Consider the following 17,639-nt stretch of genomic DNA (forward strand, 5'->3'; position numbering starts at 1 on the left):
CACTTAGTTGGTTTTAAAAGTAAATACAGCTATCAGTGCGTGTATACATACATACACACACTAGCAGAGAGACCTGACGTAACAAGGGCATGCTACCCTTCACCATGGATCAAATAAAGGGTTCCATTAGAAATTCTGTGCAGATCCTCAGGATGGACAGAAAGACTATTTTGACAAGGTACACTTGAAGATGTAGGGTTCACACAGGCTTGAAAAGGCATTATTTCTATTATTACCTTTGGAAAGGTTTGGAAATCGTAAAAATTTGTGTCAGAATATTAAAATCTAAATAAATACTATCCAAAAAAATAAATAATTTTAAATTTGTTACAAAATTTTTATTTACAAAAGTCTGAAACCAAGTATCAAGTTTCTATTTCTCCTTTCTCTAGCTTTCCTTTATTTAAAGGCTTAAAACCTTTCACTTTTCGTGTTTGAAGCTTGCTATAGTCTTGACGCTCCATGTGAATACGGCCAGTCTTGTTACGGAATGGATCGTGAGCAATGTTCTTCGTTTTCTTAATCTGGAAAGAAAAAAAAAAATTTAACTTACAAAAAATGAATACTTTTTTTTTTTTTTTGTTAATGACATTGCCCAGGAAATTTTATACGATTGATAGGTTTTCCAATCCTATGTATTTATTGGCTGTGTGAGCAAAAACACACACCAACACAAACTCTAAACAAGCAATTTTTCAAGCAAAATTGGTTCTAGATGAAAACAAGCTGAGCATGTGGGGAAAAATTCGTTTTGGCAAAAATTTACTTTCACCATGACTAATGTTTGTGTTGACATGGCGCAGTCGCTAGTAGTAAATAAAAAAAATTCCTATGACCGAAAATCAAAACAGATTTTCCACTGATTTATTTGGATTTTTCATGAATTCAAATGTAAATGAGAAAAAAAAATATTTAGTCTAATAAAAATATCACAATTAGCTTTACATTAGCAAATTCAACACTTAAATTATGTATGCAAAACTATACAACCAGAAAGGGGGGGGGGAGTATATTTTCGCTCATATAGTAAAGTTAGAAAATGAGTTCTACTTACTTTAGATTCTTTGGGAACTCTGCAAGCTCTCTTAAACAAATCATCTGATGCTAACTTTTTACGCCTCATTACCAATTCAAATGAAGGTCCAATATTTTCAAGTTCAACCCGTGGAATTTTACAACCAGAATTCTTAAGAATAACCCTGAAAAATGAAATAAAATAGAAAAACATTTAAGAATTGGCCAATAAATACAAATTACAAGATCTATAATAAAGACCAATGTATAATTATGTATACATAAGGAGAGTAGTCTCATAATCCTTGCTTGCCTCGCATTTCATGAGTAACGTTTCTGACAAAGAAAAAATAATTGCTGTTTTCTGGGTTGGAATCTATTCATCTTGCATGAGGGGGGGAGGGGAACAACAGTAGGTAGCTTGGGTGGAGAGAGAGAAAATAAAATGTAAGAGTAGGCAGGCAGGCTAACACGAAGGGGAAAAAAAAGTGAAGTCTTTACTGATGTCTCCATCGTCTGACCGGAAGTTCAGAACGTTCAAATTAAGCAAAGTCAATCCAACCGATACGATGACTTGCAAAAATAGCGATGCAAAAAACAGACTCCTCCTTGTAGAAAACTGCTCAGCTTAGGGTGAAAGAATTGATGTTTTTGGCCAATTTTTTTATATTTGTTGTCCAAAGGGTTGAGTTTTAAAACAATACCGATGTTGTGAGGATTCGTCACCTGCGAGACATACAGATACACACACATTTTGTCTTTTATATATTAGACTAGCGGGGGTGCCCGGGTGTTTGGAGGTGTGTGTGTGTAGAGGGGGGGGTAACCCTGTCTAAATATTATTAAAAAAAAAACACAATGTTAAAAAAATTGGAAAAAAAAACAAAATAGTGAATGAATGTGAAAAAAAAAGAAAAATGAACGGTGAAAAATGGCATAAATAACCCTGTTTCAACCTGCAATCTTAAGATAACAACTGATGACCACATGTTTGGAGATGTTTGTGTGGGGAGGGGGGGGGGAGTAAACTTGTTACATGATAAGGGCTGTCCCCTTTTCATGTAAGTATAAAAATAGAGAGATTACTTAAAATGAAAATAAAATGAGAGAAAGCAGAAATCGAACCTTGGATATAAGTTTTAAAGAACAATAGGTTTAAATGGAATGTCCAGTAAATTGTTAATTCTGATGAAATAAATAATAAATAAACTATTCAATTGTTAAAAAGGATGTGGATAATAAAATATGGGTTAAATAAATTAGATATGTAGGTTGAATTCCTTTGTGAAAACAACAAAGAAAAAAATAGGTTATTGGGAAATCATAATGTCGGAAACGTGCAAGTCGCGCATGTTGGTGGCACGTGAGTTTGGTCACGTGGCCGGATATGCATGGATTTCTCAATATAGGAAGTGAGAGTGGGTTAGTTAGAGTTAGTTAGTGAGAAACTCAGAGGGAGTTGGAGAACGACAGACGATAGTCTGGAGTTTGGAATTCGAACGTCTAGGAAGCGAGACGGTCACTTTGAAACTTAATATGTGAAGCTTTGAATTCTTGGACGCAAAGCCCCCAACCGGTCAGGGAAGAATGAATGTTCAATGTGCTTTTACAACTGCCGTCTCCTGTGTCCATCATTACATGAAAAAGGTATTGCCTATTTATGTGTACAATCTATTTGAAATTCATCATCTAAAAAATATATGTGTTAGAAAGTAAATGTGTCTATTTATGTTATACAAACACTCCCGTTCATACGAACTGTCAAAGCATAATGCCAACTTGTCAATCCATCGGCATAAATGCAAACCTCTCAATTATCAGTCTGTCTATCTAGATATGAAAACACTTTCTCAAAATGTATTTATATGCAATCGCACACATTTATAAACTCTCACTTTCACTTTATATATACCTGTTAATGTCCACATCACTTCTCTAAGAATGTTAATGATCCCATCTCTCACAATATGAATACTTATAAGATGAACTCTCCTAAGACTGTCTATCACTCTTAAGACTCATATCCTTTATAACATGAACAACAAAAGAACATTCATCATCTTAAGTATAATAAGCGAATCGTTAAAATATAACAAACTAAAGAACAAGCGAAGTTATAATCCTGTTTAAAAAAAAAAGAAAACGTTACCTGGGTGTTTGGAGGTGTAAAAAAGAAAAAAAAATAAGTTTGGCTCAAATCCGAAGCCTCGAGACTAAAGCGGAAAAAAGCCTGACACGTTACCCCTACATCAAAGAGACATACAACCAAGAACGGACAAAATTAAACCTTTATAAAAAAACTGCAGGTGGTTTAAACTAATGTCAACGTTTTCTAGGTAAAACATGACATCATTGTCGTAGTAGCAGTAGGAGAGAAAATGAAGGAACAATTTTTTTTGCCACCACTCCTTGTAGAAAGTTTAGGATGAAAAAAATGTTTTTTGCCAATTTTTCGATATTTGTCGTCCAAGATGTCAAGCTTCAAAATGATACCAATCTCATGAAAATCCGTCATTTCTGTCGAAAGTTTTTGCGAGACATACAAACAAACACACACACATCTTTGCTTTTATATATTAGACTAGCCGGGGTACCCGGCATTGCCCGGGTGCTTGGAGGTGTAAAAGAAAAAAAAAAAGCTTTGGTAGGTAGGCTCGAACCTGAATCCTTTGGGTTAATAGAATGAGGACTTACCCGCCACGCTATGATGGCAGAGATCTGAGAATGTGAGAATTAAAATCCTTAAAAAGTTATGTGACAGGTGCATGCTTAATGAGGTCAAACATCACACCAGAGTGAATTAAACGTTCCTAACAGCACAAGTGGCAGGTGCGTGCAGAAATTAATTCTGCACTTAATTCTCACTGCAGGATAGTTCTTTTGAGTTTTTACCCAATTTTGTCGGTTTTGTTTCTCCAACTTCTTTATTAGGGGAGGTTCTAAATGAAAGCAATTGTCTGATATGACGGTGAAAACCAACATTAACCAAACGTTCATCGCTTTCTGGCCGTTCCTGGCCTGTAGCCGAGAACCGCTCATTAGTTTCACATCAGTTTTGCTTTTATACAAAAAGGCTGAATCAACACGCGAGAAACTGAAATAACAAGAACTGTGTAAAACACGATATAAATAAATTTAGATGAACACGCGTTCGCAATTCGTACATATTATGATCTATACTGTATATAAGAAGTTCTAAGCGATTAAGCCCCCTAAGGAGCCTGGCAAAAAAAGCCTTTCTTGGACATACAAAAACTTGCACGCCTATTTTGTCTTTTATTAAGATTAGCAGGACCCGTTAACAGGCGTTGCATGGTGGATTGGTTGTTTGTTTTTGTTTTATGGCATATCAACCCTTTTCAGGTTATTTAATGCCGAATCCAGTGATTTTGAAGAAAAATTTTTTAATAGAATTTTTTTTTTTTTCCAAGTTATTTTCTATTTAACCCATAGTTGGGACCCTAACAGGTATTACCACACTGGGTCAGAGTGGACCTGAGAATAATGACAAAGGGTGGTTCCACACTTCCCAAAGCCTGCAAGCTGGGGCCTCACCATCGGATATAGTTTAAGGTTATATCCAGGACCATGCATGGTGGAAGCCTGCCTCCACCAAGCATCAAAAACGGTTTCATTTTAACGAAGATCAATAATAATGCCAGAAAAATTACCTGTAACTTCTGATATAAATTCTGCCATTCATGACAACAAACTGAAGGATATGCTCTAAACCTGTCAAGCGGACAGTATCTATAACAGGACCTCGGAAGAAATCTGGAAAAAAAAGAAAAGATTTACATGTGTATTACAACTTGAGAACTATCATTGATCTCAATATACAAAAAAAAATTTCTTGTCAAGAATTCCACCTATATTAAAACACTTATGTTAATAAACAAAAATCTACATAATGTATGAAGCCTTGACGACACACAAAAATATCATATTCCAAAAATCATGCAAATTGTTGTTAAAGCAGTTTTCATTTTTAAGCGATTAATGGGAATCTGGGCATAATATAAATCTCACAAGCTTGAATAGTTTTCTCCCTTCATTATGTGTTTATTAGATTAACTCATAAAATTCGATTTTCTTATTTAAAAATAAAACTAGACTAATTTATGTGATTTTTGGGACATGAGGTTTTCATTTTATCATGGCTACATACATCATACATTACTTTTGTTTTTTAATATAGGGGAATTCTGAACAAAAAAAAAAATTATAAGAGAAACAAGAGGAGAGAGAGAGAGAAACAAGAGGAGAGAGAGAGAGAAAGAAACAAGAGGAGAGAGAGAGAGAAAGAAACAAGAGGAGAGAGAGAGAGAAACAGGAGGAGAGAGAGAGAGAAACAGGAGGAGAGAGAGAAAATGGAGGAGAGAGAAATAAAATTTTTACCGATGAAGACATTTTTCAAGCGTTTGTATTCTTCATCTCTCTCAAATGCTTCTCCCGCAAACAGTAAACATGGTTTAGTTTCAGCCGGGACTTTTGAGCCCTTATAAAAAAATTTAAAAAAAAAAAAAAAAAAAAGAAATTAAGTGAAGAAAAAAATTTATGTATTTATGTGTCATGTAAAATAACCAAAAATTTATTTTAAAAAAAAATGATCGAGTAGAGGATTAATTCCATGTAAAAATCAATTTTATCCTAAGTTGCAGTTTCATCGTATTGTTCATTTTTACTTGCTTAAATGAAAGAATGACGTCTCTCCCCTGCTTTGATAACTTCTGCTGTTTATTAATGGAAAATTGAAAAAATAAGATAAGACAGATGTTTACTTGTAATAAAAAGTTCTACAAAAGCTTCTACTTTTTTCTTTCTAATTTTTGGTTATTTTTCAAAAATTATTTGTTTTTACTTGAAATATGATTTTCAATTGTAACTAATAGTACCTATTTACTATGCCTCCCCACGGGACAGAGTTAGACACCAGGGTCGTTTTTTAACGTGGAGAAAAGGTACAAAAATAAAAATTGTCTCAGTCGTGAAGGATTTCTCCTCCACCGAAAGAGAACAAGAAATAGAAGTGCAGCATCTGAAGAACAGATACTACACTTTGATTTTGTTTATATATTTTATTGCTTTTAAAATTTTGTAAATACAAAAAAAAACAAAAGATTATCAAACAACAAAATTAGGCACAAGGCCCTACAAGAAATTGGGGAGAGGAAGGGTTCAGGGTCTTTGTGACTAAAGTGATTAAAAAGTAATAAATGTAGACTTTGGAGTCTTACTCTTGACTGGCAACATTTACCAAAATACCTCATTCACTCTATGGATCTTAAACTAACTAATAAATCCCCAGCGTTTAAGAATCAAAACTATATTTACAATTAATAAATAGTTGTCTGTGTGTTTGTGTATGCATTTTTTTTTTTTTTTTTTTAAATATATTAATTTTGTGTGTGTGTGTGCATGTGTGAAAAAATAAAGTTCAATTTCATTGGTAAATAAAAAAAGTTTTTGAATTAAGAAAAGGATTGCTCGTGGAGAGGGGAAAACTAATTAAAAGTGTTCATATCCAAAACAAAAAATAAATCCTACTGGGTTGTTAGTGAGACCCCCCTGTACTAATCTAGGTGACTAGACCCCCCCCCCACTGTTTTCCGGGGAACCGAAAACAAGCAGGGCGATCCCTAATGGGGATTGGGGAAAATATCTTAATGGCAGTGGGAGAAAACAAAGCAACGGGTGGAGGGGGGTTGGAAGGTGACCTCTGAGTAGGGGAGTGACCGGGAATGTTGAAAAAGCAAGGATGTAGCACAAAGGGGATGGGCAGAATCAGAGGTTCTCTAGTACCAAAAAATAAAATCAGGAACAGGATCTCATTTATACCACCAGTCAAGAGTCTTCTTAAGTTTTTCTTAGCTAGAACCTAAGCGGGATGGGTTCCGAAGGCCCCAGCACCGCCCGTGCCATGCTTAAGGAGGGAACACGTATTGAAACCTGGCTCCTCGACGGATGCACAAACTAGTGCTGTGCACCCACCTCTTGTCAAATTCCACTCTAGGCAACCTCCTCCAATCGCATCTGATCTTTACTTTAAGCAGATGCTTAAAGTAAACGATCAGATCCCGATCCGGAACAGATGTCCCTTCGCGGACCAACTTGAGGCGCGTGATCCAAATCACCATGCGCGCTACTGCCAGGATCACCAGGACAACCATTCTTTCCTCCCTGGGGAACGGCGGCTCCATGTTGTACACAAAAAAACCTTTGTCGAGATCGAGCGGACATTCGGCATTGATGCGAGCCGTTACCCCCTTGACGTACTCCAATAAGGGCTGGATCCGGCTGCAACTAAAAAACGCGTGCCCGATCGTTTCGGGCTCGCGTTCGTCACAGCGCGGACAGAAGCCGCTCATATTTTCTTTATACCGGCAGAGTTCGTCGAGAAGGGGCAGCGCGTTACGGACCAGTCGCCAGGTGAGGGAAAATTCCGAGTTGTTCAGAATCTCCCGTCCCGGCGCCCAACTCCAATGAGAACGGACAACCTCCATCGACCATCCCATCCGCCTACAAAGTGGATCCTTCGCGGTCCCCTCCACTAGCTCCCGATATAGTTTCTTTCTTGGCTGATCGAGGACACTGGTCCCCGGCAAAGCTCTAAGAGCGGTCTGGCATTCGGAGAAGAACTTAGACTCCCCCCTCGGTCTACGACGACCTTCTACCGAGGGGTTGGGTTTGAGATTGGGAAACGAGTTCTCAACCACAGAGACCCAAGGAGCGTCTTCTTCAAGCGCTGACCCAGGCCTCCCTCGCTCGGCCTCTGGACACAGACCTCTCTGCAGACATAATGCTTACCATCGTTCCACAATAGTGAATCGAGGCGCCCTTGCAAGCGGGTTAGTCGTTCTGCAGGGAGAGGAAGTACAGACAATCAGTAAAGGATGAGCGGAAAGACGTGTGTAGCACACGCCTCCGCCCGACCCTTCAAGGACAATTTCCTTCCAATCCAAGTCTTCACCGACGATTTGACCTTGCCATATACTTCCGACCAATTCTTTTCCAGCTGAAGTCCCGGTCCAAACCAGACACCGAGAATACGGACCGGTCCAGCTGAAAATACCTGGAAGCGAGTTTACCCCGGTCCAGGCCCCCAACCGCAGGCCGACAGACTTGCTGCGGTTGAAGATGGCCCCTGTGACTTCTTCGTATCGAGCGAGCGCCTCGACCACCGCTTGAACGTCCGTGTGGCAAGACACGAACACGGTGACGTCATCAGCGAACGCGGAAACCCTGGCTCGTGTGCCTCCAGGGAGGGCTATTCCGCGCAGGACTGGTGTACCCGCCTCGTCCCTTAACTTGCGAAGGAGGGGTTCCAACGCCAGGACGTACAACAGAGGCGACAGCGGACAACCCTGACGCACCGACCGAGAGACAGCGAATGACTCCAACCGCTTACCGTTGATCTGCACCGCTACCATCGGCCTATCATACAGGACAAAGATCCACTTGCGGAAGTCCGGATTAAATCCGGCGGCCTCTAGCACAGCTCCCAGGAACCGATGGTCGACCCTATCGAATGCCTTGGACTGATCTAAACTGATCAGCGCGGCTTAGGCGTCGTCTTCTGTCCCCTCTATGATCGAGCGTATCAAATGCAAATTGTCTTGAATCGATCTCCCCTTCACAGCATAAGTCTGGTCTGGTTCGATCAAGTCAGTGATGACAACCTGCAAACGATTCGCAAGAATCTTTGCCAAAATCTTTAACTCTGTGTTTAGCAGAGTCAAGGGCCTAAAATCGTCAAAATTTTCCACCCCACCATGCCGTTGACCTTTCCTCAGCAATGTGATCACTCCCTTGGTCACCTGTCCAGGGATGGAACCCTGAGCAAACCAATGGTTGAACATATCCTTCAGAATAGGGACCAACATGGGCGACAGCCTCAAGTAGAACTCGTAGGGTAAACCATCAAGCCCCGGGGATTTGTTGTAGCCGACCTGCTTCAACGCAGTAATGACCTCATGTTCAGTAACAAGACCATCACAGCTAGCCGCCCGAGCCGCCGTGAGGCGGGGCGAGTCAGCCAAATAGCTGCCAAACTCCTCGACCCTGAGTCCGGGTAGTTGGGTGAAGCGCTCCGATAGATGCTCCCGAAACCCCTCGCAGATCTCCCGAGTCGAAACTAGGGCGTGTCCTTCCAGGTTATGTACTTTACGAATGTACCCGTCCGAACCGCGCCTTAAAGCAGCCTTACGCTCAACAGCGTCAACATTCACAGCCTCGTTGGAAACTTTCATTAATCTAGCCCTAACTACTTGACCTTCATACCGCTCGCTAGCCAAGCGGCTGAGGTCTTGTTTAGCTAGTGCTACCTCTAGTGGATCCCCCCCCCCTCCACCGCCCGGGTCAGCTTATCCTCTAAGCGCTTCTTTGCCTTAGCCTTATCTAACGCGAGGCGTTGGCTGTATTGGACTGAGAAGCGCCTAATTTTGGCCTTAAGACTAACCCACCACTTACTCCCTGTAACCGCCCCCACTAAAGCCCGCTGAATTAAATCGGTAACCTTCAATCGGTAGTCCTCCAACTCCAACAAGGTGCTGTTGAACTTCCAGTATCCAGCTAGTTTAGGCCTAGCACTTAAGTTCAACCGGGCCTTGTCCCGAAGGCCAAACTAATAGTAAAGAAGAATGTAAATATACTTAAATACAATGTATGTAAAACTCCCTTTGGGAAGGGCACCAAAACCACACATTTTTCAGAAGCTATTTTGCCCCTTTACTAATTTGTAAATGTGTAGTGCAACACGTTTTGTTAGTGCAAGTGAATGATGGACATTGCAATGATAGAGGTTTAGTCAGAGAAAGAAGAGGGGGGGGCAGAGAGCTGAAAATATCTAATCAGCAAGCCCCCACCTCTTCCCCAAACTGAGATTCTCTTTTTTAGGAAAAGTCCAGCTGGGATCACCTTATCACCTTTGTAAGAAAAATAATATCCAGGTTTATTTGAAGGTAAGCCCCAAGAATGGAGACAGTTTTAGATGTTATCTTCAGTAGAGGTCTGGAGCAGCTAACTCCAAGGTAAACAGTGATCACTAACAAAGGACCAGAACTAGCAAAGAATGAAGATATCTCAGGAGGATAGAAGAGGCCCCACCCCTCCTCGGAAAAGGAGGAGTTGAACATTTGGAGAGTGGGCAGTTGATTTTCTTGAGAAACAGGAAGAGAGTGACTTTTAGTGATCCTCGAGAATAGGGAGTCTATCGTGTAGAGTTAGATTGGTGCTTTTCAGTTAGCCGAAATAGAAAGGAAAGTATCTCCTTTCTGCAAATTTACCATTCAACTTTGGTGAAGTGAGTGCCACTTATTCAGAACAATAACCATTGTTGCTTGTGTTATGTTGACTAATTGGACTATTATTCTCATCTTGGGCGTTATTAGCACAATGTTTCGGTCGCTGCAACCTTCTTCGGGTGTTGAAAACATGCTTCTTTTTCTCTACTAAGAAAAAGAGGGTTGGCTCTGTATTACAAGAATCTGAACCGTGGGTTTGAGGGTGTGACCGTAGATCATAAAGAAGGTTCAATCTTCAGGGATCACTAAGATATTTTTAAAAAGCCTTTCCTATGCATCAATTTTTCGGGATATCTATACTGATTGTTAATATTAGTGAAAAAATGTTTTATGAAACAGAGGATCAATATCCATGCATAATTTTTTTTTTGTTTTTTGAAGTTATCTCCCTTGGGCTGGGCATATGTCATGTTTTCTTTTTTTGTGATTCCAATTAATCAACATAACACAAGCATTCAAATCTCATCTCAAAAATTCAGAATTGCAATAACCATTGTTATTGTTTATAAATTGGACTTCTTTGTTCTTTTGTTTTGGACGGAGGACTCTTAATTGCAGCACCGATTGGAGAATCAGCAAACTGAACAATGGAGACAATTACGACCAGGTGAGTGCACACATGCATCTTCACATCTTTCATTTAATAATGAAAAGGTAAAATCTCACTAATATAAAAAGAGTGAATCTTTTTTTTTTTTTTTAATATATAAAACTTCAAAGTCAATATTGTTACATCATCTATTTGTGTATCGTCTATGCATTGTAGTTTTCAAATAGATTGCCTGCTTTAACAAAATCAAAATTAGATAAATTTCAACTCTAACATTAAAAGATAATTTATCAAAAATTCAAAAGAAAAATCACTTTTTTTTTTTGTTTTTTTTTTTTTAAAGAAAAGAGAATTCAGCATTCTTAGAAACCAAATATTGAAGGTTGGCAGTTATATTTTCTTAGTTTCAAAAGAAAATTTGTTTATTTTCTGACTTTTTTTGCATAACAGTATGACCAATCATTGCCCAGGACTGAACGAGAAAGCCAATACTCTTTTTACATCTATATTAGTTTATTCTCATTTTTGACATCTTATTTTATTTTGAGGGTGGAATTGAAGTAGGTAGTCGAAGTATGCAAACATGTGCAACATGTTTTGCTAGTACATGTGGATGGCAGATGGTGTAATTGTTAGCTTCTTAGCCAGAGGAAGAGGAGGAAGACAAAGAGAATTGAAAATATCTCTGGTCAGAATCAGACCACCCAAGAGATAATCTCTTTGTTTGATAAATTAAGTGCTGCATTTAATGAGAAAGTCAAGCTGCCCAGTTAAGGGTGAAGGAATTAATGTTTTTAGCCAATTTTTCGATATTTGTCGTCCAAAGGGTTGAGCTTCAAAACGATACCGATTTCATGACAACATGCAATTGCCATTTAAAAAATCATTTCGGAGATATACTTACAACATGTTCTGCAATGGATTTGAAGTCAAGAATTCCTAATTCAATCATGTCCATCACATGGTGGTCAAACATGCGACCTAGAAACAAGAGGAAGAAAAACAAAGACAAAAATTGAAACAACTAAATAATGCCGCAGTATTTTTGCGACTGCATTATTTCGACAGTTATCTTCATCTCAGTTGTTATTTTCACAACGTTTTAGCATAAAAATTATCAAGTTTGAAAAGATACACCTGAAGAAGATTAGAGGTTACATCGCCTCAAATAGTGAGCATAGGATGAGAATAGTAGTCTGAATGATAATTATGTTGATTTGTGACCCTATGTGGCCCCCACTGATAGGCTACCAAGCCCAGACGTCGTGTATGTCACAGATTTTTTGTTCATCTTATGACCGTATCGTCATTTTCTCATTGGCGACTGTCAATGAGGATACACGCAAGTCCACAAATAGAAAAAAAAAAAGAAAAAAACAGACGCCAATGCTTCACATATACGTCAGTTGGACTATGCGACGTGTTTCTACATGCTGATTCACATGCATATTCTGTTGAGGCCAACTGCTCTCAGCCATATTCAAAATCCAACTGTCCACCTCAGAGTTCAGGCCGCGGCTAACTAAGCATCCAACTGCCCCCCACCCCCGAAAATATATTCCGAAAATTATGTAAATTAATCAAGTAATTTTATTTTTAAATTTTTATTTTTTAAGAAAATCGAACTTTATAAATATCTAAGCAATGATTTTTTTCATCTGCCATTTTGAAAAATTTTTTGGAAAAACAAAGGGAGATAACTCAACAATTCATAATTTATGTTGGAATAACTATAAATTTCCAATAATTGCTTAAAAATGATTTTCTTTATAAAAACAAAACTACTTGATCAATTTATGTGACGTTTGGAATAGGATATTTTTTGTTTGTCATGAGCATGTATATTATACAGATTTTTCTTTATATTCTTTTTTAATATAAGAGAAATTCTGGACCAGAACAAATTATTGTGTCAAATTTTAATAAAAAATTTAAATTAAATCAGCATTTGTATCAAACTAAGCTTGTCATATAAGATTATCTCCATTATAATTTAACAACATGTTTGTCGTTCAAAGTTTGTGGATTTTAAATGACCAGCAAAGATATAGTGACGAGGATGTCCACATACCCCTCCCTTCCCAAATTTTTGAGTGACCTTGTGCTAAATGTTTTTATCTTTTTACTGTTTGGTTCTTTTTGTAACTCTTCAAAGAAAATAACAGATATATAATTTGAATGAAGTATATAGGAAGAACAGGAAGCTTTGATGGTATTAACACAAAAGAATGAAGGAGAGTTCCTGAGTTAATCGATGTAGAACAGTTACGGTAGCAGGAGAAATGAAAAGGATTTACTTGAGAGAAAGAGGGCTGAATGGAGACCTGACCAATGATAGGTTAGCTTGGAATTTTTAAAAATTATCCAACACATACTACCATGTAAAATGGATGTTACACCAAATATGACAAAAATTCTGACCATGAAAGAAAACTTATAACCCTGAAATTGTTAATCAAAACCCTTACCAGTCAAGAAAGGTTTGTTAAAATTTTACTTATATTACTGTATCTAGGAAAAACAGTGACAATAGAAACATTTTTCAATAGTGTCCTAAAAACCTGCATCTCCATACGATATTAATTCTACATTAATCTATTTTTTGCTACTAGATAAGCAATTATATTTGTTTACAATAAATATTAACCTATTTATTTCTTACCATAATACAAGGTTCAATTTATTCATTCTAGCATTTTTTCATCATATATAAACATTATATATATTCATTTTTAATACTAATGGCTTACACATACAAGGCAATTCGAGGATAAGAATTAATGAGATGGATACATTGTCAATTGAACAGCGAAGAATATTAGGAGAGGATTAAAAATGATGAAAATTTGATTACTTACGAGAATGGCTTATGACAAGTATTTGATGACATTATTTTGAAAATGACCAAGTTGTAGCCAAAGAGAAACAATTCAGTAATAACGTGTTCCACAGTTTTGCTTTCAGCATTTTGAATATATCAACTGGCAACGTGAGCCTTTTCCGGCTACCTACTGTAAATTGTTGGAAGATGTCTGGTTCCTGATCAGTCCTCTACTTTTCAATTCTAATGGAATTTTCCATTCTCTTAATGAAAATTTTCCTATCCACGCAGCTGTCCTCTAAATATTGCTACAAATGTAAGAAAATAACTCACCAATGACGAGATTATGAGGTCTTTTCTTCGAGTGAGAGCCAAATAAGAACAGAGAAGAATCAGAACGGTCAGAGAAAAATTCCTGGAAGAAGAAAAAAAAAACCCTTTAAAACACTTAACATTAACTGATATGAATTTTTCATGCAATATTTACCTTAATCTTATTTTAATGACCACAGTCTTCTTCAAAATTTTTTTCTTAATATTTAGACATTTTTAATTGAAAGAAAATTTTTTTTCTTAATATTTAGACATTTTTAATTGAAAGAAAATTTTTTTTCTTAATATTTAGACATTTTTAATTGAAAGAAAATTTTTTTTCTTAATATTTAGACATTTTTAATTGAAAGAAAATTTTTTTTCTTAATATTTAGACATTTTTAATTGAAAGAAAATTTTTTTTCTTAATATTTAGACATTTTTAATTGAAAGAAAATTTTTTTTCTTAATATTTAGACATTTTTAATTGAAAGAAAATTTTTTTCGATAAATCAACATGTAACATTATCAGGATTTTATTTTAAAAAACTAGCAGCGGGAAAGGGAGAGACTCCGATCTTGATGGTTGTAAAATACGCTTAAATATATTTTAATTCATGCAGATTTCATATTTATCATCACAGTTGTACCGAATATATAGTATGGATTTCAAAGTAAGAAAAAAAATGACTTCGGGGCCATCAGCTAAAATCAAAACATTTAGCGTTGTAGCCATATTCCCTACCATTTAAATAAATCAACCTGACAAATAGAAAAAAAGTTTTAAGATTAAACCACTTTTAGCTTTTTTTTTTTTCTTCCTTTGAAGATTGTAATGCTGGGTATGGGGGCAGCCAAACCAGCTGCCGACATTGCCCCGCTTTTTATTGAAACCAACAGAGAGCTCTTTTTAGTATCCTTGTTGTTCCCTTAAGTGCAATTGTCTGGATCTCTTTTGCGCTTGGTTCACCAGGAATATTAGTTAGGTAGGACTTTGTTGGCAAGTTGAAATGAACATTTTGCCAACTTTTTGTACACGTTATTCATCCACCCAAACGAAGATTTCACTCATTATAAACCATCCTTGGTATATGATTACTAGGACAACAGCATATTCTTTTCATTGTTTTAACTCTAGAGTGTGTATTCGTTGATATCTTATATGATTTTATATAGAGTGATGTGGTTCTCGGTTGATTAACTGTGTTGGATATATACTTGAGAATCAAAGAATATGCTGTTGTTATAGCCCTAATGATTACTATTTCCTGTTAATTTAAGTGTTATGTGACCAGTAGTTTAAGAGTTTCATGGTTAAATATTCACACGCACACATACACATACATACATCTGTTTTATTTATATAGATAAGGATTTTTATAGAATTTCATGAAATCATTTTTATGTTGAACTCAAAAATATATACATATCAAAGGCAAATCTTATTTATTCTATAAACATCCAATCATTGAATCTTAATATTGCAGAGGATGCGATTTAAAACAAAGACATAGTAAGTTCAAACAATTTTTCAAGTAAAATTATACAACAAATACAATGATGACATGGATCTTGTATTAGGAAGTTTTACAATAATATTGTGAGGTCTCATTTGTGCTGATAAAATAACATGTTGTATTTGATGTTTATTTTAGAAATTGAAAAAAAATTATATATAAAAAAAAAAGTAGTTTTGGGAGCATGAGTACCCCAGGTTTACACGACTTCCAGGGCAATGCTGAATTGCGGTGTTGCTTCCAGTACCAAATAAGACTCATGTTAAAATGAATACTAATACAAAATGTTAAATAATTACCATAGAATGTTCACTTTCAAATGGTCTGACGATATTTTTCCTAGAAGAAAATAAAGAGATAAAATTAATTCATGTTCTTTTTTTCCACATATAATGATTATTTCCCATGCAAATATTTCTATAAAATGAAATTACAAAACACTTTGTATTATTCAGACTAATTCTCATGGTTATATTTTTCACATTTTGGCTGATATATCTTCAACATGTACATTTTATGAACTTGAGAGTGTAAATTTTATTCAAATTAACTTGATATTTTTGAGAAATACAAGAAAAAAAAACAATGTACCAAATACTGTTGCTACTCACTGTGAATATACCAGAAAATATGTATCAATTTTTCTGATTCTGATACCATTGAATGGTATAATTTTTCCAATTCCAGTTAATCATCCCAACACACACACACATTTTATATATATATATATATATGTATGTATAAATTATATATTCATGTTGGGACGATTAACTGGAATCTGAAGAATTGTACCATTTAATGGTATCAGAATCAGAAAAATTGATACATATTTTCCAATGCCAAAAACAATTGTTTTTTGTTTTATTTGCATTTCTACAAAACTCAATTTTCCATTGCAGATCATGACGATAAATATTTACAGATATTAAACTACCAGTAAAATTAAAATCTATAGATCCTCCACTAAACAAGTGTATTTTTATGTTTGCGAAAACATATGCAAATATATATTTGAAAATATATGGTAATCAGAAAAGAAAACCCAGCTTCATAACTGAATATTTAGAAATTTCAAAAGAATCAAAATCAGAAATTGTATTGGGATTGGGAATAGAATCGGTAATTGCATTGGAATCATCCCATCACTTATATATATATATATATATATATATATATATTACATACACACTACAAAATATATGCTCCCTCCAGTCGCATATTTTTGCTAGTTCGAGAGGATGGTATTATGATGAAAGAACATACAATACAATACTCACCCCTCCCTAAAAAGGAGGAGTTAATGCCTGGGAAGATATCATGACAACAGAACAGATATTACATTATCCCTTTTTCTACCCGCCCCCAAAGAGAAGATAACCCTGTAGAAGATATGTACTATACTGCCCCTTCTCTCTCCTAAAGAATAAACAATGTCTGAGAAAATGTATCAAGACAAATGAAAATATACTAATGCCAAGGAGAAGGTAAAGTCTGGGAAGATTACACACACAAAAATGAGGCTTGGGGATGACCGACTTGACATGTCATTCCAAAGCCAAGAGACTGACTTTCCTTTTCTGCATGGAACCGATCGATATTATCTTTACCAATCTCATTCTTGACAATTCAGACAAGAGCTATCGTAAACTGAGGGGTAAATCGCAGTTCTTGAAAGAGTGCCGAGTCACACTCAAGAAGCTTCCCGGAAGAAATTCCACAGGAGGGCTGCTGATTCATCTCAACAACTTTGAGTTCTCTGATCTAGTGATTGGCTCAGAATACTTTACTTTTCAATGCTATACAAAACAGTTGTGGAATGGAGGACTCGCTAGAGCATCCCCACTGCAACATCTGTGAAGAAGAGACAGCATACTTCCTTCAGAAGTCATAAATTCCGGTAGTTTGGGGGGGAGGGTATGTCAAGAAGGTGACAGCTCATTCATTGATACAGATCAACCTCTGCCACTAAACGTACGCTATGTAACAGACAATGTCAGACTGGTGTGGGACACGGAGATATGCATGGTGTTTCTCACAATCCTGGCTGTAACATGAATGGTAGTGTGAATGTTGTGCTCGAGAGAAGACCAAGGGTTTGAAACGTTTGCTGATCAAAATCTGAT

At 36.5% G+C, this 17,639-nt stretch overlaps 1 protein-coding gene across 1 annotated transcript in view; it reads right to left on the reverse strand.

Annotated features, from left to right (window-relative positions):
* Positions 1-316: 316 nt before the first annotated feature.
* LOC145285962 (ribosome production factor 2 homolog) overlaps positions 317-17,639 on the reverse strand; it is a 51,568-nt gene continuing 34,245 nt past the window's right edge. Inside the window, exons 4-10 of the mRNA XM_080134488.1 lie at positions 15,816-15,855; positions 14,021-14,102; positions 11,771-11,847; positions 5,413-5,512; positions 4,686-4,788; positions 1,055-1,199; positions 317-524 (exon numbers count right to left, since the gene is read on the reverse strand). Coding sequence (XP_079990614.1) covers positions 366-524; positions 1,055-1,199; positions 4,686-4,788; positions 5,413-5,512; positions 11,771-11,847; positions 14,021-14,102; positions 15,816-15,855 — 706 coding nt within the window. The 3' untranslated portion in view covers positions 317-365. The remainder of the gene's footprint in view (positions 525-1,054; positions 1,200-4,685; positions 4,789-5,412; positions 5,513-11,770; positions 11,848-14,020; positions 14,103-15,815; positions 15,856-17,639) is intronic.

This window comes from Euprymna scolopes, chromosome 10 (genome assembly GCF_053919585.1).
Source record: "Euprymna scolopes isolate OS-2025 chromosome 10, ASM5391958v1, whole genome shotgun sequence".
NCBI classification, from domain to species: Eukaryota; Metazoa; Mollusca; class Cephalopoda; order Sepiida; family Sepiolidae; genus Euprymna; species Euprymna scolopes.